The 26,484-nt window shown below is 42.9% G+C and overlaps 1 protein-coding gene across 1 annotated transcript in view; it reads right to left on the bottom strand.

Annotated features, from left to right (window-relative positions):
* Positions 1–26,484, bottom strand: part of LOC145400934 (protein zer-1 homolog) — a 397,151-nt gene that overhangs the window by 195,447 nt on the left and 175,220 nt on the right. Inside the window, exon 7 of the mRNA XM_080273299.1 lies at positions 7,153–7,317. Within this exon, the coding sequence (XP_080129425.1) occupies positions 7,153–7,317 (165 nt within the window). The remainder of the gene's footprint in view (positions 1–7,152; positions 7,318–26,484) is intronic.

The following is a 26,484-nucleotide window of genomic DNA, read 5'->3' as shown; positions in this document are numbered from 1 at the left end:
TCACAAAAAACAAGCACCTGTGGCTTGCACTGCTATGAACATCTGCTTTCGATCGGAGTTAGGCTGTGACTGTTGATGATGGTGGGGTAACAGAGTTGCCAGATCGCAATGGCCACATTACCAATCTCCTCAACTTTCATTACCAAATTTAACTTTTCATTACCAAATTCGTAAAGCTAGAATTTATTCTTCACTAATTATATATACAAGTGGAAATACATGTAATCACTCTCCTTATAATTAACACCATGTTGATTATTTTCATGCTATGTAGGGTAGCAGATTAATCAGAGAGGGCAAACAATACACCATCTCCATCCTGTGTATCCTCATACATGTGATTCATTACCAAACGAATTTTTCATTACCAAATTGGCCCACACTTGGTAATGAAAAATACCAAATGGTAACCCTGACAGGGGAGGGGGGAGGGGGCAGGAAGGAAGGAGTGAAGGGACCATGGTGTAACAGCTGTTCGGCACCAGGCGGCAATTTCAAATTACGGGTGGGAAAAAAGACAGATTTTTTTCTAATTCTTTGCGGTTTTTGGCCCATTTTGGGAATATTGGATCCCAGGACGATTATGTCTGGTTAGTGGGGATGTTCGGATATTGGGCGTTCGGATATTAGAGGGATTACTATATCCCATTAACCCCTTAATAACCTCCAGCACTGAACAACCTTTTACAGTACCGATGTCAGTGACGTTAAGTTAGTGTGAGCTATAAAGAAAACTGAACAATTATGGGGAGGGAACGAAGGTCACCGGTATGTTTACATGACTACGCTACGATTCCAAGCAGTTAGGCGGTCAGTTAATCTCAGATGTTTTCGCCCATTTGGTAAATACACCGTAACTTTATCAATCTTTCGGTGACTCATAGCGAATCATAGCATGGGTTTAGGAAGCTAAATAACACATTGCTAGGTGAGCCAGACAATTATCTTCACATCTTTAAGAAAAATAAATTGATTTCAGAAGAATGGAAGAACTTTACACTATGTACTCAAAGAGGGATTTAATTTCTTCCATTTTCTTATAAGATGTGAAGATAATCGTCTGGCGCACCCAGAAATGTGTTATTTAGCTTCCTAAACCCATGCTATGATTCGCTATGACTGACTGGAGAATTTATAAAGTTACGGTGCATTTACCAAATGGGCGAAAACATCTGAGATTAACTGACCCCCTGACTGTTTGGAATCGTAGTGTAGAGTCGTGTAAACATACCAGTGACCTTCGTTCCATTCCCATAATTGTTCGCAGTTTTTCCATAGCTCACCAACTCGACATCGGTACTGTAAAGGGTTGTTCAATGTCGGAGGTTATTAAGAGGTTCATGGAATACATTACTGTTTCCATCAGTACTCTCCTTTCACATGTAAACAAAAAAACGAACAAAAGAGTGAGTGCTAAAAGTAAGTTATAATTTTCATCAGAAAGACCTTACCAATTCAGATCCCTTTACTTTATTTTATGCAATTTTCCGACTATTTTATTTTGTTTGGAAAAAGTACTGTATACAGTACTCACTCCAAACATATTTGTAATAATATAAGTAGTGATGAGTTCACCAATACAAGTGATGTACTGAGCTGGTAGGTAATATTCCGTATCATTTCGGCCATCCAGGAAGTGTTATCTGACTTGTAGGCCTACTGTGTCATTACCCTTGTATATGTTCACTAATTTATATATATATATATATATATATATATATATTTCAGATTCAGGTATAGCACTGTATTGATTGCAGTATTGTACAGTATACAGTACTCTCTCCAAACACAGTTGTAATACCATAAGTGGTGATGACAGTGTTCACAAATATATTTAAGGTACTGAGTGGGTAGGTTTTTGATTATTCGGCATATCTAATTTCTCGGCATCATCCTGGTCCCAAAGATGCCGAATAATGAGACTTGTACTGTAATGGGGCCTGGTGGTTTTGTGGGTAATTAAGGTGCTCTAATCGGATTGTGCCTGTGAAGTTTATATCCAAGGGGTGGTTGGGGTTTATTGCTCACGTAAATCCACTCGGGGACATGCGAGGCTGGTCACACTCATCTTAAATGTCAGGACCAACTAGCCTAGCCCCGGGCTACTACGCTCCTCATGGGGCAACACAGGATTAGATGATGATGATGATGATGATGATGATAATGATGATCATGATGCTTTTACATCAGGCCTACTGGCTAGGGAAATGAGCAAGAAATGGCTCAAGACTGCAACACATGGACAACTGCTCTCAGGTGATAAGCCTACATATGCTAACATGGTCAATGATCTTCATATGTAAATGTAAACATAACCACACAATATGCCTATGGAGTGGATCAAAGTATTTTGAAGGCTTCAAATAGGTGAATGATATAGAGTTCATTTCACTTGGTACCATGTTTGCAGTTCTTCATTTTCCTATTTCCTCCTTGAAGATCCTAACCTCCCTATTTGTGGTATGTGGTGGCAACCATCATCCACTCACTTGAAGTGGTGCTACCCACTTCTTCTTCAGTGACTCTAAACTGAGTGACAAGGCTAATGGTTTTCTGTAACCCAGAAAATGCTAAATGGTAACCACATATCCAAATAATGGGGCAATGTGGAGCATATGGTAAAAGTCCTCTCATTCGGCATCTGATCTTAAGGTATTTCCAGTCTTTTGGCAGTTTTCATAATCAGTCCCTGCTCTTCTATCACACATGCTGAGCCGATCAACCAACCTGGCACTACTGGAGCTAGATCTAGTGCTTTTCATAATAATTTAGTGCTTTTCATAACAATTTAGAGTCATTAAATATCAGATTTTCTTCTCTATCTAGTGCATTTTGATGTCCAATTTAGCATGAATGTTTGAACAGTTCACCTATAGCTTAGCGCATTCTAAAGTTGAGTCTAGTGCTTTTGAAGATTTCTGCTTACCAAACTGCATGTACCATCGGCTCCTGAGTGTCTGGCTTTGTAAGCAGGACCTTTTGAAAGTTTGGAAACTTTGTCGTGATATTTTGCAGTCATCCTCACGTTCTCGTGTTGCGTTACGGCCTCTCCTTATGGAAAGCCTACTGGTGTTGTGAAAAAAACACATCCATAAGGTGCTGACTATCACCAAGGAGACTGAATCATTGAAAAAACTGTAGGCGGGTGTTCCTAGGAAGAAGATAATGGAAGATTTCAGTGTGAGCTCTTCCACAATATACGACCTTAAGAAACAGAAGGTCAATTTATTGCTTAGGGTTGACCAATAATACTTGCTTGACACTGTGACTGCATTAGGGTGACTGACCATGATTGCTAGAAACTTTTTGGCAGGCTTTCCTGGTCATCTGGCAGTTTCTGCTCTTTCAGCACTTTTTTTTTTCCCCCCCCAGAACAGAGAGAACAACAAATAAAAAAAATAATCCATACACCAGATTACTGGCATCCTCCATTCATAAAATATCTGTAATAGTTGGACTTGAACAGCTGTAGGTTGAAGTTTGGGGGTAAACAACTGGAAGTGTATCTCTCTGGAAGCGAGTTCCAGAGAGATACACTTTGGGGAATGGGCAACCCAGGATTGGATGATGGATGGATGGAGAAGTTCTGCAACATGGCTGTGTGACATTCCAGTCATGAGTGCTACCAGATGCCCATGTAGCATGAGGGAAGGCATGGAGAGGTGGCACAATGGACACAACTTCATCTGAGCATTTGCCATAAAAACATCTGTAAAATAATGCAAGGGAGGCAACATTCCTTCTTACTTGTAGGGGAGGTAGTTTATTTATAATAGCAGGGTTATTAATAATTCCAACAGCTTTGTTCTGAATTTAGTCTACACATCCACCTCTCCACATCCTTTCCACAAGGGTGAGCAATATTCAAGCTGAGAGCGCACATGACTCTCATAAATTACAGCTAACTGCTCGTCAGTGAAGAAGTTATGAAGTCTGTACAATAAACCAGGTTTCTTTGAGGGAGTCTTAGCAAGTGATTCCAAGGATGGTGAATGAGAGGAGTTTCACTGTACTACGGTGCCTTTATTCACTGGGTGGAGAGACACAACTGCAGCATACATTCACGAACCAAACCATCAAACTCTTCCCTGATGATGACAATGACGATTATGCTTTTGATGATGATGACGATTATGCTTTTGATGATGATGACGATTATGCTTTTGATGATGATGACGATTATGCTTTTGATGATGATGACGATTATGCTTTTGACGATGAGGATGATGATGATCAAGATGAGTGACTGAATTGGTCCATGAATGTGCTGAGAATGATGGCACACGAGTGGACACCGTCTGACTCTTTAAAGCTATGAGTGCATATCTGTTAACATCTCTTGAATTGTCAGTTTTGTTCCAATAAGTGTTAGTTTTAAGTGTTATCTTCCTGAAGCACCCAGTATAATGTTGTTACAATATCTTAAAAAAAGAATACCCTGAAAATGTCCTAGTCACCACCACTGAATACAACTTTTAAGAAGCATACACTATACATTTAGCAACTGCAACTATCAAAATTTTCTAGCCAATTAGTATCCTACCAGCATTCTCCCATTAGCAACCACAACCATCAAAAATTTCCTACCAGCACTTCCCCCATATACTCATTCCACAAAAAATTCACTTCTCAGATACACAAAACTTCACATCTCCACACTGTATTGTGGTTAACATCATTCTGTAACCTGTACCAACCCAAAATACAATTATAGACAATCCAATTCTACCCCATTTTAAGTCCATTTACCATATCATACATTTACACTACTTAGTCTCACAATACAGACATTAAAGTATTCAAAAGAACATTCTACAAAGATTCTAGGAGTACTCAACCATAGTAAGCAAATTTCTACAAGCAACCATGTTCATATCAACATAAGCCTGCAGGCATTTTTAAAATAACATCATATGTCATCACACACTTTACTAGAAAATGCTTATCACATAACAAAAGTACTGTACACTCGACCCTCGATCTGGCGGACCCCTATTTCCCGGATTTCGGATTTCCTGAACTCGGGCTGAGGCTGGACAATATTATCAAATATTGGGCAAATGCCCGTACAAGTCCGGGATTCTCAACAAAAGTCCGGCCATTATTCTCTCAAATAAAACTATAAGCAGTCTGCTGCACAACATAGTATAATTTTAGCAAGGTTTTGCCTCGATAAAGGCCATTTGTAACACACACACAAAGATATTTTCATACATGAAACGCATCTTGGCCACCAACCTGCTTTGCACCACCAGTTTCTAACATAAATAGTTTATTGAATAACACAGTAAAATTTAAGGAAGGCTTGGACACCATAAAATTCATAAGTAATAAAAAATATATATATTTTCTTACGGACAAAGTCAATGGGATCCATTCCTACTCACTTAGCTCGCCCAACTCAGTGCGACTAAATACTGAATCAGCACTTATCACTGGAAAATATATATATTTTTTCACAACAGTGTCTCATACACACCTGATTATCTGAAATCCGCTAAAAAAAATGTACGTAACATAACCTAAAAAATAAATTAGGTTTCAGAGCTAAAATGTGCCAATGTTAGCAGATATTTCTCCTTCAGATCGTCAGTGTTTGTATCTCGGTCAGTTGATGAGTGGCTGGCCAATGTTAGCAGATATTTCCCCTTCAGACTGTCAGCACGCCTTGACAGATTTCTATTATGCATATATATACAGTATTTATTCTGAGTACAAAAAAATGTATCTGCATTGTAAATCGATATTTATACAAAACAAAGGTCCGTCAAGGTGAGTTGTTAGGCTAGAGGCAAAACACTTCTGCTAACTTCAAGCAATATTCACTCTGAATCCTGATATTCTAATAATAATTAAATTAAGCACAAATTTCTGACTGAATTTCAAATAATTCGGTGTGCAAACCTGTATGGTGATAAAGATTAAAATATTTTCCAAATGAAATAGCCAATTCGGTCAAAGATCGAGATCACATTTGATGACTGCGTGTTTGTATCTTAGTCAGGTGATGAGTGGTTGGCTCATCTTGTGGTGTTCAGTTCCTTGTTCATTTTCCTCTTTTTCCTCAGCTTTCTGATCTTCCTCTATCATACCCTCCACATTTTTTTTTTTTTTTTTTTTTTAAATAACAGAACGGAGGAAGGAAAAACAAATGGGGAAAAAAATAATCCATACACCAGATTACTGGTGTCCTCTATTCATAAAATATCTGTAACAGTTAGACTTGAATAGTTGTGGGTTGAAATCTGGAGGAAAACGACTGTCTAAACAACCATTCTTAGGACTGTAGTTAGCAAAATACTGGTACAGTGTCAGTTATTATTATTGTCAGGTGGTGGCGACCATCATCCACTCACTTGATGTAGTGCTGCCTACTTCTTCCTTAGCCTTTATCATTCTTTTTTCTGTGCCTGCCCTCCTCTCTTCCTATTTCTCCTATCTTTCCTGTCATTACTTATTGCTTTTTTTTCCGTTACAGGTGGCTTTACATTGAGTGACAAGCCAAATGGTTTCCTGTAAGCCAAGAAACCATTTACAACGCTGGGTGGTAACCATATAACCAAACATACGTGCTCCCTACGTGTTAAGAGGGTTGGTGGAGGGTTAGTGCCCCTCCCTGTAAAACAAATAACTCAAGAGTCAAATGGCCACCCCGTACGGGATTATGGTGTCTGGCAATAGACAGATAGATAGATAGATTGTGTCAGTGTTGTTATTTTATGTACTGTGTATGTTAGTGATGCTGGTATATGTAGCCTACATGCCAGAATGCTCTAGAATATTGGAATAATTGCCAGACAATAGTGGAGCATTAGGACAAAGGATGATAAGAGTCCAGGGAATGGGATGTGGGGCTGGACTTTTGTGATTCCCGGACTTTTGGGGTTCCTGGACTGGTCTCCCCCCTTCCAGTCCGGGAAATCGAGGGTCGAGTGTAATTTCATTTAACGAACAATGGTGAAACCCCTGGTACATGAAGTCAAATGTCCTTGTCCACATTTAAGATACACTATTTTTCTATGAAAATTTGTATGTACTCCAAGCCATTAATACCTGCTTAATTCAAAGACAGTCATCACACCATTCACTAAACTGGAGGGGGAAAAAAAAAAAAAAAGCCTGACCAATAAAAATTACAAAAACAAAACCAACCTCAATAGCTCCAAGGTCCCCCACCAGCTCCTTCTGTTCTCCATCCACCTGACAGGCTAAGGAGTTGAGTAGGTAGATTGCAATGCGACGAACAAAGTCATCTCCATCTTCCCGATCCTCAATTAGCCGCAGCAAAAGTTGCACCAAGCGACGATATTCAAAAAGCTTGAGGAAATGTGTGGAAAAGTACAGCACATTAATAACCTATACAAACATCCATTTGGTGTATAAGTCCATAATCAAAACAGCTCTGACTTATAGGACAGAATCAGAGTAGCTAATTAATGAAACTATTATGAGATAAAGTACACAGAAAAAAAGAACAAAAAACAAACAAACTAGGTTTACACTACCTATGAGACACAAGTTACCTGCACTGTGAATCTTAAGTCAAACTTAGATAATCAAAAACAGGAGTAGGGAAACAGTGGCTGTCTATGGCTGGCAATATGCAGTCCTATTACATGGCTCAAAAAAAGGTCTTTGGATCATTGTTTAAAAAAAAAAAAAAAAGTCGAAAGAACTTTGTATAAGCTGTAGTCATGATAGAGCATATACAGTAATCTCTCCAATATCCAATGTAATAGAGCCAAAGGCATGTCCGAAAATTGGGTTTGTCTGGAACTTGGGAAATGCCTCCTGGACAGGTACTTATGACCCCTAACCCAGCCTAACTCAGAAAACCACCTACACAACCCCCTACTGGACATGCACAGCACCTATTTAAGATCCTATTCACACAAATAAGGGACAGAATGCATGAAACAAATGAAAAGGAACCAGAGAATGAGGATTTAGAGGTGCGTATGGAAAATATTTAGCAGTATCCAGGGTACTTACAAAACATCCGTGGCCGTCGCGACAAATAACCCGCCTCCTCTTAGACTCTGACAGTAAGAAGGTGCACCTGAAGCACCTACAGTAATCTGGTGTTGCACTGCACTTAATCCTTTGCACTCTGAATTCTAATTTCTTAACACTGCTCATTCTTTTCTCACTTCCACTGCACTTGAAACTCACCAGTGGTGCACCCTGCACTTAAGCCTTTGCACTCTGAATTCTAGTTTCTTAACGCTGCACATTTTTTTCTTACTTGTTCTTGCTCTTGAAACTCTCCACTGTACAGCAGAACTCTGCACTTAATCCAATGCATTCTGAATTCTAATTTCTTAACACTGCACATTCTGTTCTTTACACCGCACAACACTGTAAATTCCCGTGTGGTCTGATGGCGAGTTTTTGCTGTTTATTCACTGTCAGAGTCCGACAGTAGGTGTTGCAGGTGGCCGAGGGGCATGTTGCTGGGACATGGTAATGGACTACCCACTGCAGATGACTGAAGATAACCGCAAACTCATGTCCAGTGGCGACTCCACCGTGGTCGATGCGCTGGGCTGTGGATCGGAGGTGGAAGGTCTGTCTTGGGGAGGCAGTGGTGTGGAGCCAGGGCTGCGCACGACGGGGGTTATGGGCCTGAAGAAACTGTCAATGGTTAATTGACGTAAGGAACGGTGATTCTGGTGATTGATGATGCGCTGCCTAAAAGCTAGCACTTCCCCCTCAAGTCCCAGTGGCGCCATCTCCCTGTCACAGTCCAGGTGTTCTAGGTAGTCAAGAACGAACTCGACATGCTCCCGGAGTGCACTCAGTTTGGGGATGGCTGGAGTAGTGGTGCACTGAGCGAAATCCTCATCATCCTCACTGTCCTCATCAGAATCTTCAAGCTGAGTACTTGTACCCGCAACTGAAGATGCGATCTCGATATCAGACATGATCTGATACCCAGGATCGCCCTCATCGTCATCCAACCACTCACGCACTTCGTCCACATCAACATCATTGCCAGCCACACGAAGACGTGCATGGAAGTCATCCACGTCAAAACCTAGAAAGTCGTGCACCACATTGGCTCTGAGAAGCAGACAAGACCAACCACTTTCCAGAGTCTTGACAAAGACTTCCCTCCATGCACTGGCCCAGTTGTAGATGGTTGAATTGATGTTGTAGCGGCGACGGTTTTCCCCAGTCCGCTGGCCTTGCGTGTCCCATTCCTCTCTGCACTCGTCCTCGTCCTCGGGAACAACCATCACCTCATCCAGGAACTTCCGACAGTACAGTCTCTTCATTGCCACTATCACTCCTTGGCCCATTGGTTGGATGATAGCAGTCACATTAGGTGGAAAAAACAAGCACCTAATGCGGTCACTCTCAGCCACCAACTCCTGGTTGGACGGATGAGCAGGTCTATTGTCCAAGGAGGGTCTTTACCTGGTCTGGGCCCAAAATGTCCGGGTAGATGGTTGTCCGGATAATGGGCGTCCGGATAGTGGGCCGATTACTATATCTATATATATCTATATCTATATATATATATATATACAGTAAACTCGCCCCGAACACGTTCTCGCTGAACGCGCTCGCAGTTATACGCAGTTAGTGCTAGAATACGTATAAGACAACGTAAGATTAAAGAACCATTACGAATACTATAAATTTATGCAAGAGAGGCCTTTGAAAGGCCAAATCCTCGAACATCAGCTCAGCACGCACGGTTTGTTTTGATCACATGATGTGATTCGCTATACTGCTTTTCCTCAGTGCTGTATTAATAAGTTAAATATTTACAGTACTGTTCTAGTAAGTTTATGTGCAAGTTAAAGTATTATTAAATAACATTCAAGCAAGAAATAAAGTCTTATAACCAGTTTTCTGATAGGCATCAGAATATTACCTTTCTTATTTGTTTATTAAATATTTGCTGTTTGTGGTAGGTGGTGGCGACCATCATCCACTCACTTGATGTAGTGCTGCCTACTTCTTCCTTAGCCTTTATTGTTCTTTTTCTGTGCCTGTCCTCCTCTCTTCCTATTTCTCCCATCTTTCCTGTCACTTCTTATTGCTTTTCTTTCCTTTACAGGTGGCTTTACACTGAGTGACAAGCCAAATGGTTTCCTGTAAGCCAAGAAACCATTTACAACACTGGGTGGTAACCATATAACCAAACCATACGTGTTCCCTACGTGTCAATAAGTGGGTTGGTGGAGGGTTAGTGCCCCTCCCCGTAAAGCAAATAACTCAAAGTCAAATGGCCACCCCTTACGGGACTATGGCGTCTGGCAATAGATAGATAGAAATATTTGCTGTACTGCTTTTCCACAGTACTGTACTTGTAAGTTAAATATTTACTATTCTGGTATGCACTTGTAAGTTAAAGCACTTAAAGAAAGTTAAAGCATTAAATAAAGCCTTGTAACCAGTTTATAGATTACACATGATCGGTGGATTCCAAGACAATTTGCCATCATGTCAATTCCCTGTCAAAACATTGACAATTCCCCGTCAGGACAATTCGCACCCTGGATGACTCCTCGTCATTCTATAAATATACTTATATTAATTAATTCTTTTATAAATATACTTATTATTAGTTAATCAATACTTTAATAACTATATTTCTGGGGGATCCATCAAAGTCTATGTTGTCTTGTTATTTCTGTGACGGCAAAATGACTTGACAGCAAATAGTCCCGAAACCATTTTGCTCCCTAGACTCCATAAACGTGGTATTTTGCTGTTATCTGCCATTGGTAATCAATATGAAGCACTTTAAGTGGTTGGAAGGTTTATTTTTTTATTTTTTATTTTTTTTTTTTTATGCGAGGAAGAAGGAACCAAAGGCCATGAGCCCGCAGTAACAGTTCCCTCCAAGAGAAAAACAAAATACAATAGAGAGCCAAATTCAAGATCCGATCATTTTGAGATGCCTGGACACACTGCGTTTGAAAGACTGGAGATCATAGGCAGGAGGAAATACAGACAGAGGGAGACAGTTCCAGAGCTGACCTGTTGCATGAATGAAAGACTGGGAGTAACGGTTAACTCTTGCATTAGAGAGTTGGACAGAAAAGGGATGAGAGTTTGCTGCCAGACGGGTGCTACGCGCCCGTCGTAGAGGTGGAGGAATGCAAGCAGACAGTTCAGAGGAGCAGTGACCATTAAAGTAGCGATAGAAAAGAGATAAAGATGCAACAGTGCGGCGAAGAGACAGAGGTTGAAGGGAGTCAGTAAGAGGAGGAGAGTTAATGAGACGAAAAGCCTTTGACTCCACCCTATTGAGAAGAGCTGTATGTGGGGAGCCTCCCCACACATGAGAGTTGTACTCCACACAGGGGCGGATAAAACCCCTGTATAGAGTCAACAATTGTGCAGGGGTAAAGAAAGAGCGGAGTCGGCTTAGCACACCCAATCTCTTGGAAGCAGATTTTACAAGAGATGTAATATGATCTTTCCAAGATAAGTCCCGAGTAAATGAAACCCCAAGCATGTTCAAGGATGATGCAGGATTAATCTGAATATTATTAAACATTAGTGGGTATACCTGTGGAAGATTTTGTCGGGTTGATAGGTGTAAGAACTGAGTCTTAGAAGCATTAAAGACAACCATATTATTTTTACCCCAGTCAGAGATATGAGCCAAGTCAGACATTAGGTGTGCCATAGCCTCATCCCTTGTTTCTTGAAGTAACTGTTGAGATGGGCGTTGCAGGAACCGAATGGAAAGGTGAAGGGTGGAGTCATCAGCGTATGAGTGGACAGGGTTAGATGTACAGCTTAGAAGATCATTGATGAATAAAAGGAAGAGAGTTGGTGATAGGACAGAGCCCTGAGGAACACCACTGTTGATAGATCTAGGAGAAGAACGATGGCTGTCTACGACAGCAGCTATAGAACGACCAGAAAGGAAGCTAGCGATGAAGGTACAGATAGAAGGATAGAAACCGTAGGAGGGCAGTTTGGAAATTAAAGATTTGTGCCAGACTCGATCGAAAGCCTTTGAGATGTCAAGTGCAATGGCAAAGCTTTCGCCAAAGTCCCGAAAGGAGGATGACCAGGAGTCTGAAAGGTAGGTGAGAAGATCGCCAGTGGAGCGTCCCTGACGGAACCCATACTGACGATCGGAAAGAAGGTTGTGATAGGAAAGATGCCTTAAAATTTTTCTATTAAGAATTGACTCGAAAACTTTTGAAATACAGGACGTTAAAGCAATTGGACGATAGTTGGAGGGTTGGGAGTGGTCACCCTTCTTTGGGACTGGCTGAATGAGAGCAAAATTCCAGCAAGAAGGAAAGGTACAAGTTGACAGACAAAGGCGAAATAGTTTGCCTAGGCAGGGTGTAAGCACAGAAGCACAGTTTTTGAGAACAACAGGAGGGACCCCATCAGGCCCATATGCCTTGTTAGTACTAAGGCCAGTAATGGCAGAAAATACATCAACTGAAGAAATTTTAATGTCAGCCATGAGGAAGTCAGAGGGGGGAAGTGATGGAGGAACAGCACCGGAATCGTCTAAGGTGGAATTGGAGGAGAAAGTCTGTACGAAGAGATCTGCTTTATCAGTAGAAGAAATAGCTACAGAACCATCAGAGTAGAAAAGAGGAGGGAAGGATGAGGAGGTAAAGTTGTTAGAAAGATTTCTGGCAAGGTGCCAGAAGGAGCGGGAAGAATTCGAGCTGGAGAGTTGAGAGCATTTAGTATGGATGAAATTATTTTTAGTAGAGCGAAGAACAGACTTAGCACGATTCCGGGCAGAAACGTAAAGATTATGTGATTCAGGGGTGGGTTGGCTCCGGTACCTTTTGTAGGCCTTCTCCTTGTTGCGGACAGCATTAGAACAAGCGTGATTAAACCAAGAATTTCTTGCGTTAGTCAAAGGAGATGAGAAAGGAATGTATGCTTCCATGCCCGAGAGAATAACCTCCGTAATGCGCAAGGCACACTCAGATGGCTCACGGCCATGGAAGCAATAATCATTCCAGGGAAAATCAAAGAAGTACTGCCTGAGGGCCTCCCAGTCCGCAGCTCCAAAATGCCAGAGACGACGTTTCCCTGGAGGGTCCGCAGGCCGTACTGGAGCGATAGGACAGGTTAAGGTAATAAGGTTGTGATCGGAGGAGCCCAACGGAGAGAAAAGATTAACAGAGTAAGCAGAAGGATTAGTTGTGAGGAAGAGGTCAAGTATGTTGGAGCTCTCTCCAAGGCGGTCAGGGATATGGGTAGGGTGCTGTACAAGCTGCTCTAGGTCATTAAGGATAGAAAAGATGTAGGCTTGTTCACCAGGTGGATCCGTGAAAGGAGAGGAGAGCCAAAGGTGGTGGTGAACATTGAAATCTCCTAGAATGGAGATTTCAGAGAAAGGAGAAATGGACAGAATGTGTTCCATCGTAGAAGTAAGATAGTCGAAGAATTTTTGATAGTCAGTAGAATTAGGGGATAAGTAAACAGCACAGATATATTTAGTCAGAGAATGACAGGAAAGCCGAAGCCAGAGAGTGGAGAATTCGGAAGAATCAAGTTCAGGAACACGAGAGCAAGATAAGTCGTTGCGTATGTATACACAACAGCCACCTTTGGCTTTGAAATGAGTATAGAGAAAGTAGGAGGATACAGAAAAGGGTTTGCTGTCAGTTGCCTCAGACAGCTGAGTCTCCGTTAGAAAAAGAAGGTGAGGTTTAGAGGAGGAGAGGTGGTGCTCAACAGAGCGAAAGTTAGATGAAAGGCCGCGAATGTTGCAGAAATGAAGAAGAAGAGAGTCAGACAGTGGTTCCAGGCACCTCGAGTCGTCACCGAGAGAGGGGCAGATGGCGGGGGCATTTATGGTCCCCCCCCCTGGGGACTCCGAGGCTGGGTGAATTGACGCCATTTTGGTAAATTTTGAATAGGAAGTGTAGTGTGTACTGTGCATGTAGTTTGGTGAAGATAGATAGAGAAATTTGTACTGGAGAGCATGCTGGCCTACTCTCTGTGTAACTGAGACACTGAAAAAGTTCAGCAAAGGGGGATGGTCAGGAACTAGTCCTGAGGGCTGATGAAACGGGAGCTCCAGCACTCCCTGTCATCAGCTTTCCATCCACCTCGGGAGTACTGCCCTGCTTGACTGGTGCTACAGTCTACAAATACAGTACTGCACAGCAAAACTTCAACATACAAATACATAAACACAAGGCAACATTCCGACGCCGATTGGTTTCAGCATCGGAATGTTGCCTTGTGCTTACGTATTTGTATGTTGAAGTTTTGCTGTGCAGTACTGTATTTGTAAGGTATAACATTAAATAAACCTTCTAACCACTTAATGTGCTTCATATGGATTACCAATGGAAGAACACAGCAAAAGACCACGTTTAGGAGATATAGGGAGCAAAATAAGGGGTAGTTAAAACTTATGCGGTTTTGCGCCGAACGCGCCACGTTAGGAACGAAACCCACGCGTTGGGGGTAAGCTTCCTGTGTGTAAATATATATATATATATATTGCCAGACGCCTCAATCCCGTTTGGGGTGGCCACAAACAAATCGCCTCCACGTCGTCCTGTCCCCCGCCATTTTACTGCCCTGCTCCCAACTCACCCCCCCCTCTCTCATATACCTCTCCACCCCATCCCTCCATCTCATCCTCGGCCTCCCCCTCCCTCTTCCCCCCTCCATCTCACTCACATACACTCTCTTCGTCAGTCTTTCACCCTCCATCCTCTCCACATGGCCAAACCACCTCAGTGTGTTCCTCATAACACTTCCTATCACATCCACATCCACACCACTACGCTCCTTTATATCCTCATTCGTCAGCCTGTCTCTCCATGTGACTCCACAGGCTCCTCTTAAATAACTCATTTCCACTGCTCTCACTCTTGACTTGTGTCCTTCCAACAATGTCCAAGCTTCACTTCCATACGTTACTGTCATGTAGTAACTTTTTCACTTCCATGCTCACTTCCCTGTTTCTTATCACTGCTTTCAAAGAACCAGCAACCTTTCTTCCCTGCTGTACCCTTTCAAGCACTTCACCCTCCAAACCTCCATCCTTACTAATCATACTACCCAAGTACTTAAACACACTCACATTTTCCAATTCCTCACCATCCAACCTCGCTGTACATTCACTAACTTCACCTCTCTCAAAGACCATCACTTTACTCTTCCCTACATTCACCTTTAGATTCCATTTCTTGCACACTCTCCCAAACTCATCCACCAAGCCTTGCAGCTCTCCTTCATCTTCACTCAACAACACATTATCATCTGTAAACAACAGTACAGGGAGTTTCCAAACACTATCCTCTCTCAACAGGGCCACTACAACATCCACTACCCTACCTTGTACCTCTTTTATTACCCCATCCATGAACAGATTGAACAACCATGGAGACATGACACATCCCTGTTTCAACCCAACCTTCAAAGAGTAAAATTCACTTAGTTCACCATCCACACGCACTGCAGCCTTAGCACCATCATACATACTCTTCACAGCATTCAACAACTCTCCATCTACTCCATATATTCTTAATACTTTCCACAATCCTTGTCTATCCACCCTGTCACATGCTTTCTCCAAATCCATGAAAGCCGCATACAACTTCTTTCCCTTCTCTAGAAACTTTTCCACTAAAGATCTAAAAATGAATATCTGATCTACACAACCTTTTCCCTTCCTAAAGCCTCCCTGTTCTTCTCCAACTAATTCCTCTGTTCTTTCTCTAACTCTGTCAATAAGTATCCTACCATACACTTTTCCTATTATAGTATACTAAGAAGACAAATGCCCCTATGATTACCACACACTTCTTTTTCCCCGTTTCCTTTGTACAAAGGAATAATTATACCTGACTTCCAATCCTTCAGGACTCTACCTTCCTCCCAGGCCAATCTGCACATCTTCCACATCCATTCTACTACTATCTCTCCCCCATGCTTCAGCATTTCACCACACACTCCATCAATTCCTGGGGCTTTCCCCAATTTAACTTTCTTCATTGCTACCACAACTTCTATCCTACTGATTTCTTCCTGTCTTCTCACCTCCCTCCTTCTCCCAGCCATTCCCCAGCCACTTATACTCGCATTACCTCCATCCTCTATGTTCAACAATTCCTTAAAGTGTTCTCTCCATCTGCTCACTTTTTCTCCCTTCTCCACTAGTAATATACCATTTTTATCTTTCACTCCCCTGCTAACCTCACTTCCACCCTGTCTTACTCTCTTCACCTCTTTCCAGAACATCTTCTTACAGTCCCTCCACTTTACACTCAAATTCCTTCCAAATTCCTCATCCACTCTCTTCTTACTCTCTCTTACTAACCTTTTTACCTCTCTTTCTTTCTACATATAACTCTTTCTTCCGCCTCTCAACTTCTTCCACGCCCCTATTTCTCATCCATTCATTGTATGCTTTCTTCTTTTGTGCCACAGCCTGTCTCACCTCATCAGTCCACCACGCTGTTCCTTGCACCCCCCTCCGTCTTCTCTTCCTCCCACACACCACATCACATGCTGCACATATTTCTTCTGTAAATATCCTGCACACACCTTCCACGTCCCCCATCTGCTCCAATTCATATTTGCCCAATCATTCCTCCACTTCTCTCATATACTCTGCCTTTTTCTCATCCTCTTGTAACCTTTCCACCCTCCTTGCAACTACTCCTTCCTCTCGAATTTCCCTTCTTCTATTCCTCCATCTTACTTGTATCCAAATTCTGGCCACCACCAAGTAGTGGTCAGAAAGTCCACTCCCCCAACCTCTATAACCTCTTGCATCCATTACACATCTTCGCATCCTTTCATCCACACACACATAATCAATCATTGCCTTCCTTTCATTCCGTTCACTACCCACCCTTCTCATCACTCGCCATGTATACCTGTGGATTATTTTATGCCTGAAGAGGGTATTGGCTATCACCAACACAAATGTTCACTAACGCACTGCCACTCTCATCTATCACAGCAGGCACACCCCACTCACCAACTATTCCATCCACCTTCACATTCCCCACTTTATTATATATATATATATATATATAAGTGTAATGCTGTATGGTAGTGAGACCTGGGCAGTAAAGGAGGAGGATATTCGTCGGCTCAGACGTACAGAAATGACAATAATTAGGTGGATGTTTAGTGCATCCCTGTGTGCAGGGTCCGAGGGGGCTGGGTTTACGATGGAAGAGTTGAGAGGTAGGATGGGACTGGAGTGTATTGGTGTTGTGATGAGGAGAGGTAGTTTGAGATGGTTTGGACATGTGGAGAGGATGGGGGATGATAACTGGGTAAGGAAGGTGAGAAGTGTTAATACTGGGGATGGGGTTACGAGGGGTAGACCGAGAAAGACGTGGGACGAGGTCATTAAGCATGACCTCAGGGTTAAGGGAGTGAACAGAGAGGATGCAATGGATCGTGCAGCGTGGAAAGCCACCATTAGGTGATCAAGGCTGACGCATGCAAGCATGTTGGAGCCTTTAAAAACGAAACAAAACGATATACACTCAATCCTCGTAAATCGCGGCAATTTGGGTCTGGACCACTGCCGTGATTTATGAACTCCGTAATTTATGAATAATGACTCCTATGTGAAAAATTAATTTGAGTCTGGACTTTGGCCAACTCGCAACCACAGCACCCTACCTACACCTATCTAGGCACCTTCAAACACAATCATACAAATTTAGGAATATTCAGTGCATGCATTAAGGGATCTGACCTTAATCCTACGACGAAATTGCTTAAGTGAATGGAGTGGGGTGGTGTTGGGAAGAACTTAGAACCTCTCAGCACTTGTTCTTCCCAAACTCTTTCACCAGCTTTGAAAACTTCTCTCCCCTCTCAACACTACAAATGAGCTCCAAACGTTGACTGTACGACAACTGCAGAAGCTTCTTGACGCCATACTGCTTAAAACGCTTCATTGGGGGGTCGGGAGGGGCATTAGCAGGTAGGAGGTGGGGGGAAGTTGCACAAAAAAGGCAGGTAACTCTCGTACTCCATGGCGATGGTCTGTAGTGTGCGGACTGGCGGGACAAGAACAACAACAACATGGCGGCATAAGTATACACACTTGCCACCAAGGATGTGTGGTGATTAGTTGTTGGGTCGCGATTTTCAATTTGAATGTCGCGGTTTACGATTCTCCTCAGAAAAAACCCACTTGGGTGCCTAGGTCCGCGATTTTCATGACTTAACAGTGATTTAACGGTACGGCAGTCTGACAGCCACTTAACCGTGATTTATGAATCCGTGATTTCTGAACATGCGATTTACGAGGATTGACTGTACATATATACATTAATCCCACCACTATACGACGTAATAGAGCCAAAGGCATGTCCAGAAAGTGGTCCTGTCCGGAGAGTGGGCACCAGCCTCCTGGACTTGTACTTATGGACCCTAACTCAGAAACACACCTATACAACTCCCTCTGGACCTGCATAGCACCTATTTAAGACCCAAATCACACCAATAAGGGACATAAAAGACTAAAATAAATACAAAAGAACCATAAAATGAGTTTTTTGAGGTAGGTTTATACAATATTAAACATCCTGGGTACTTACAAGTCCCTGGCTCCTGGACTGGTAGTTATGGACCCTAACCTAGCCTAACTCAGAAAAACACCTCCCTACTGCATATGCATAGCACCTAAGACACTACATAATCACACCAATAAGAGACATAAAAGAGTGAAATGAGGTGTTTGAGGTAAGTACAGTATGGAAAATACAGTAGAGTATAGTATAAAACATTCTGCCTACTTACAGCAAGTCTATAGCCATCTCGATGAATAACCGCCTCCTCTCAGACTCTGACAGTAAGAAGGATTTCCTGAAGCACTTGCAGTACACTGTTCATGAAGTCTTGCACTTAACTTAGTCATTCGCACTCAGAAGTCCATTCTCTTCACACTGTGAACTCTTGTCTTAAAAATGCTCCATTGTAACTTAATAAGTGTTGCACTCTGCACTTTAAGTCTTTCCACTCATAAAACCAATTTCAAAACAAATCACACAAGTTTATTTACGTTAAATTTAGTCCAAAAATTGTTTGTCTTTTCACTCAAATTTCTAATTTCTTAACAATACTGTATGCACTGTTTTTCTTTCACTGCACTACACTAAATTCCCGTGTGGTCTAGTGGAGAAGTTCTTGCCGTTTAATCACTGTCAGAGTCTGACAGTATCGCTTGGAGGTGACCCAGGGGTGCGTCGCTGGGTCGTGGTGATGGCGTACTCTCTGCAGACGACTCAGAAGATAGACGCAAACTAACGTCGAGCGGTGACTCCACCATGGCTGATGTGCTGGGCTGTGGCTCGGAGCATGAGGGCCTGTCTTGGGGAGGCAACGGAGTGGAGCCAGGGCTGGGCACAGCAGGGGTCACAGGCCTGAAAAAGCTGTCAATCGTTGATTGACGCAAGGAACGACGATTCTGATGATTTATGATGCGCTGCCTGAAAGCACGCACTTCCTCCACAAGTCCCAAGGGCCCCATCTCCCTGTCGCAGTCCGGGTATTCCAGGTAGTCCAGAATGTACTCTAGGTGTTCCCAGAGTGCGCTCAGCTTGGGGATGGCTGGAGTTGTGTCATACTGAGAGGAGTTCGCATCATCGTCGCCGTCCTCGTCGGAATCTGCAAGCTGGGTACTGACACCTGCAACTGAAGATGCGATCTCGATATCAGACAGGGTCTGATACCCAGGATTGCCCTTGTCGTCATCCAACCACTTACACACTTCGTCCACATCAACATCGTCGCTGTGCGTACGTAGACGTGCATGGAAGTCATCCACGTTGAAACTTAGGGAATCGTGCTCCACATCTGTTCCGAGAAGCAGATGAGACCAACCATTTTCTAGTCTTGACAGGGATTTCCTTCCATGCACTGGCCCAGTTGTAAATGGCAGACTTGATGTTGTAGCGGCGAAGGTTTTCCAAAGTCCGCTGGCCTCGCGTGTCCCGTCCCTCCCTGCGCTTGTCCTCGTCCTCGAGAACAACTGTCACCTCGTCCGGGAACTTCCGTCGGTATAGGCGCTTCGTTGCCAAGATCACTCCTTGGTCCATTGGTTGGATGAGAGCAGTAGTATTAGGTGGCAGAAACATGCACCTAATGCGGCCATTCTCAGCCACCAAGTCCTTGTCGCAAGGGTGGGCAGGTGCACTGTCGAGGAGAAGGAGGGCCTTTACCTGGTTGCATGGGATTCCCAGTTTTTCCATCTGGTAATGCATGACCTCCTTGACGAAATGGCAGTGGAACCAGTCTTTGAAGATCTGGGCTGTGAACCATGCCTTCAAGGAATGGTACCAGACGACAGGAAGGACATCCATCACCCCACAAAGACACCGAGGCTGCTTTGCATGGCCAACAATAACGGGCTTAAGCCGGTGCATGCCGTCAGCATTGGCACAACACAAAGCAGATATCCCTTTGCTTGCAGAGCTTGCGGCCAGGTACACGCTTCTCCGTCTCCTCGGCTAGAGTGTTCGTAGGCAAAGAGCGATAGAATAAACCAGTTTCGTCAGCATTGTAGACTTGACCGAGAGTGAGGCCCTCCCTATTGATCAAGCCCTTCACCCTGTGCCGAAACTCCTCTACTCCATCCCTGTTGGCGTCCAAAGCTTCGCCATGAGACTTACCGTTGGTAAGGCCATGTCGTAACTTGAACGCGAAGAGCCAACCTCCCGATGCCTTGAAGTCTAGGGCGTCGTGAAGCCTTGCGAACTTCTCAGCAGCAGCCTTCAGCTCCGTACCACGTACCATCACACCAGCAGCACGCTCCTGTCGATACCAAATCAACGTGGAGCGGTTGACTTCAGCAAACTTGGGAGTAAACATCATCTTCCTCTCCACGTTGCATTTGCTTTTCAATGAGAAGTCAGTCGCGTACTGCATGAGTTTGTCTTGGGATCTCTTAATATCAAACAAAGTAGATCAGGCCAGGTTGAACTCACGGAGGATGGTGACGAAGACCATCCTGCATCTACTTTCTCCAATATCTCCCGCTTCTTCTCCAGAGTCAGATCCACTCTCTTCCTCTTCTCAGGCGGCGGGGCCATCATCACACACACGAAGGAGAGGCATGAGAGCAGCAGGAGTGCCTGCAGCAGGTAAGGCACCACCACAAAAGCGAGCATGTGGGCAGCCATGACGACAAGCGTTCACTCACGACAAGAGACGGGCGGAAAGTGGGGAGGATGCAGGGGCGCTCTAGCGGACGTCAGAGGAATGACGCACCACAACAAAGCTGTCCCGCACCGCGCGTGCTAAGTTCAAATAATGGGCGGGAATTTTTTTTTTTTTTTTTTCGATTTTTTTGCGGCTTTCGGACCATTTTGGGAAAATTGGATCCCGGGACGATTATGTCCGGTAAGTGGGGATGTCCGGAAAGTGGGCGTCTGGAAAGTAGAGGGATTACTGTATGTATGTATGTATGTATGTATGTATATATATATATATCTATCTATAGCCCGACGCCCTAATCCCGCAAAGGGTGGCCGCAGACAAAACGCCTCCAAGTCACTCTGTCACCCACCATTTGACTACCCTCCCCCCAACTCACCCCCCCTCCCTCATATCTCTCAACTCCATCCCTCCACCTCATCCTCGGTCTACCCCTCCCTCTCCCTCCCTCCACCTCACCTACATACACCCTCTTAGTCAGTCTTTCACTCTCCATTCTCTCCACATGTCCAAACCACCTCAGTGTATTTCTCCTAAACTTCTCAACCACATCCACATCTACCCCACAACGTTCCTTCACTTCTTCATTCGTCAACCTGTCCCTCCACGTCACTCCACATGCTCCTCTCAAGTAACTCATTTCCACTGCTCTCACACTTGAATTGTTCCCCTCTTGCAAGGTCCACGCCTCGCTTCCATACGTCAGGGTAGGGATCACAATACCATCATGCAGTGACTTCTTAACTTCCATACGCACCTCCTTATTTCTCATCACTGCTTTCAGTGTACCAACAACCTTCCTTCCCTGCTGTACCCTTTCACGTACTTCATTCCCCAAAGTTCCATCCTTACTCATCACACTACCCAAGTACTTGAATGCACTTACATTCTCCATATCCTCGCCATCCAATCTCACTGCACACTCTGTGACTTCATTCCTCTCAAACACCATAACTTTACTTTTGTTTACATTAACTTTCAGCTTCCTCCTACTACACACTGTCCCAAATTCATTCACCAAACCTTGCAACTCCCATTCATCTTCACTCAACAATACTGTATCATCAGCAAACAGCAACACCGGAAGCTTCCAAATCTCACCCTCATTCATTAGGCCCAGCCCCACATCCACTGCCCTACCTTGCACCTCCTTTACAACCCCATCCATATATATATTAAACAGCCATGGAGACATCACACACCCCTGTTTCAGTCCCACATTGAGATCAAAGAACTCACTCAGCTCACCATCCACTCGCACCGTAGCCCTAGCTCCCTCGTACATACTCTTCACAGCACTCAACAATTTCCCCTCCACTCCATATATTCTTAATACCTTCCACATACCTTGCCTATCTATTCTGTCATAAGCTTTCTCCAGGTCCATGAAGGCAGCATACACTTTCCTTCCCTTCTCTAGATACTTCTCCACTAAACATCTTAGAACAAATATCTGATCTACACACCCTTTTCCCTTCCTAAATCCCCCTTGTTCTTCTCCAACTAGCTCCTCTGTCATATGCCTAACCCTATCAATGAGTATTCTACCATATATTTTACCCGTCACACTAAGAAGGCAAATACCCCTATGGTTACCACATACTTCTCTCTCCCCTTTTCCTTTGTACAGAGGAACAATTATACCTGATTTCCAGTCCTCTGGAACCCTTCCCTCTTCCCAAGCCAATCTACACAACTTCCATATCCACTCCACAACAATCTCACCCCCATACCTAAGCATTTCACCACACACTCCATCAATTCCTGGGGCCTTTCCCAACTTAATCTTCTTCATCGCTTCCACTACTTCCGCCCTACTGATCTCTTCTTCCCTCCTCTCATCTCTTCTTCTCCCAGCCATTCCTCAACCACTTATACTCACACTGCTCTCACTCTCTACATTCAACAAATCCTCAAAGTGCTCCTTCCATCTCCTCAATTTCTCTCTCTCTTCTCCACCAACAATCTATTATTCCCATCTTTCACTCCCCTATTATTTCCCCTTTCACACTGCCTTACTTTCTTTACCTCCTTCCAAAACAATTTCTTACTCTCCCTTCATTTCACACTCAGATTCCTCCCAAACTCTTCATCCACTTTCTTCTTACTCTCCTTCACCAGTCTCTTAACCTCCCTTTTCCTGCTCACATATACCTCTCTCTTCTCTCTCTCATCTTCTCCCCTACCTCTACTCGCCAACCATTCACCATATGCCTTCTTCTTTTGTTCCACAGCTCGTTTCACCTCATCATTCCATCATGCTGTCCCTTGCACACCCTTGCATCTCCTCCTCACTCCACAATATATATATATATATATATATATATATATATATATATATATATACACAGATAGATAGATATATGTCTTTTCAGCACTATTAAGGCTAACCAGTGAAAGTCTCGAGACTCAGAGTTTGCCCAGTATAACTTTCTGGCACTATGCCTGGCAGTCAAGTATTCCTCCCTGTTACCATCCCATCTCCATTCCCTTTTATTAACACTGTTGCTTATGGGAGAAGTGTGTTCTCCATAACTCTCTGGCACTATGCCTGGCAGGCAAGTATTCCTCCCTGTTACCATCCCTTCTCCATTCCCTTTTATTAACATTGTTGCTTTGGGGCGAAGCGTGTTCTCCTCTTCCTGAAACCCTGGCTACATCCCTGCTTATAATGAGGTTTCCTTTAACACGGAAAGAAGTCAGTATCAATTAATCCTTTCACTAAGATGATAATGATGTACTGTATGTGGTGACCATCATCCAGTCACCTGATGTACTGCTGCATTCTTCTTCTTAACATGACTCTACACTGGGTGACAATCCTAATGATTTCCTGTAACCCAGGAAAATACTCGTATTTACTGTACAGTACAATACTACAGTGGGTAGTATTCATATAATGAAATACTGTGATGATGTGATGCCTACAGTACTACAGTTGTGGCGAACGACTTCGAGGTTGTCATTATCGTACTCTGGCAACATACCATTCAAAAGTGCGTCCGATTTCATATCATATTTTACACGAATCATAGTATTAGGCACGAATATATTATGCACAAATATTATTATACATGAACATATTATACATGAATCACATGCATCTCATATTATATATGAAATCAGACGCACTTTTGAATGGTAGGTTGCCAGGGCATGATAATAACAATACATATGGTGTCCCTGGTAACTGGATGGAGATGCAAATGTGATACCATCAAGGAACCAAGCCTCTACACTCTTCCCCAAACCTCATTTTGGTGAGGCATTGCTCAGCACAATGGAAAATAAGTTTACTGCATGGGATGATCTCTGCAGGCGTGACTGGTTGCCTGTGGTTAATGAGTTTGCTTAGCCAGACAGGCCAGAGTTTATCTACTACTACTACTACTACTACAACTACTACTACTACTACCAATATTATTACTTACTACTACTGCTACAACTACTACCACTACTCCTACTACTACAGTACTTCTATTAAAACTACCACTACTACTACCACTATTATTACTTCCACTACTTCTGCTACAACTACTACCACTACTCCTACTACTACAGGACTTCTACTAAAACCACCACTACTACTACCACTGTTATTACTTCTACTAATACTGCTACAACTATTCTCACTACTCCTACTACTACTACTACTACTAAAACTACTATTACTACTACTGCTGCTACTAGGATGATGTCCTTTATTCCTTATTACTGCTGCGAACAAACAACTGCATTCAGCTTATGGAATACTGTATTTTTTGAAAAAGAGAAGTTAGATACACCTTCGGCTTACTCCTTCAATACAAGAGGATCCCTAAGCTGAAAGCTGTAATTTCAAACTATGATAGCATGAATAAAATTAAAAAGAAAGCCATTGTAGTGAAGGGGATTAACTGTGATATATGAAGCTGCAGTGGTGGTCTGAGATGGTGCAAGGGGAGATGTTAAATCTACCTATCTATCTACAATATCTCTTGCCAGACGCCATAATCCCGTAAAGGGTGGCCATTTGACTTTGAGTTATTTGTTTTATGGGGATGGGCACTAACCCTCCACCAACCCACTTTCTGACACATAGGGAGCACGTATGGTATGGTTATGTGGTTACAACCCAGCATTGTAAATGGTTTCCTGGCTTGCAGGAAACCATTTGGCTTGTCACTCAATGTAGAGTCACCTGTAAAGGAAAGAAAAGCAATAAGAAGTGACAGGAAAGACGGGAGAAATAGGAAGAGAGGAGGGCAGGCACAGAAAAAGAATGATAAAGGCTAAGGTTAAATAATGAGAATTAATAAAAGATGACAAGCTAGAACTTACTGAAATGGAAGGAATAACTGGAAACTGATGCAAGGAATGGTTATCTATTTACAGTCACACCTCGGTATGTAATGCGGTTACATCAAATGAAAACTCATCACATAATGATTTATCGCAGTCTGAGGTCAATATAACATGGGTTCAAAGGGGATCCGTTGGGGGTCATGGGCCACTTAACCTACAACCTCAAAAAAACTTACCCATTTAGGCTTGTCCTCAGCAGCACCATGCTTTCCACTAAGGGAAGTATCCTTGCCAGACATGATTTCCAAGTCACAGGTTTCAGTATTTAAAAAAAAAAAAAAAAAAAAAAAAAAAAAAAAAAAAAAAAAATCACTCCACTTAACCCCTAAACCACGGGGTTGTTTTTGCCTGACTTGTGTGTCTCGCAGGCATATTCGCGCTCCGACAGACTCTCTAAAAATATTTGCCAAAAATCAGTTATTAGTCCTAGAATATTATAATTACATATGCATATGGCACATACCTTCAGCTTTCTCCTGAGATGTTTGTTGAGCCTACGTCGAGTACTTGTGGAGACCTCTGAAGTTGGGTAACGAAGGCTCCACTTTACACTTCCCAACAACCCATAATATGATTACCACAGCCTGATATTATCACTAGAAACACTATTCTATGATTCTCAAATAGTTTGGAATCCATACTCCAAAAAAACAAACACTGTGAAAGCAATGAAAATTATGAGTGCATATGACCTTCCCACTTGCAATCGTTCGCCGCTGGTGTTCTGTCATTTATTATTCATAAAAACACTCATAGTTTATATATCTATTACTATATAACACTTATATATATCTACAGTCTTTATCCATAAGTTTCCTTCAGTAATAGTAGTTTATTGTCACTGTAGGCATTCAATTTCTCTTTCAGTAAAATAGGTAGCATTCACTTTCTCGTCCTGTATACTAGCGTTGAGAGTGAATCTGTTACTTTCATTTTCACTCTCATAACTCATAGTATTCATACATGCTAGAGTGAAACTTT

This window comes from Coenobita brevimanus, chromosome 54 (genome assembly GCF_032717465.1).
Source record: "Coenobita brevimanus isolate Jiangsu-jjx chromosome 54, ASM3271746v2, whole genome shotgun sequence".
NCBI lineage: Eukaryota > Metazoa > Arthropoda > Malacostraca > Decapoda > Coenobitidae > Coenobita > Coenobita brevimanus.
Note: the sequence above shows the minus strand (reverse complement) of the source record. Positions and strands in the feature narration are given on the sequence as shown.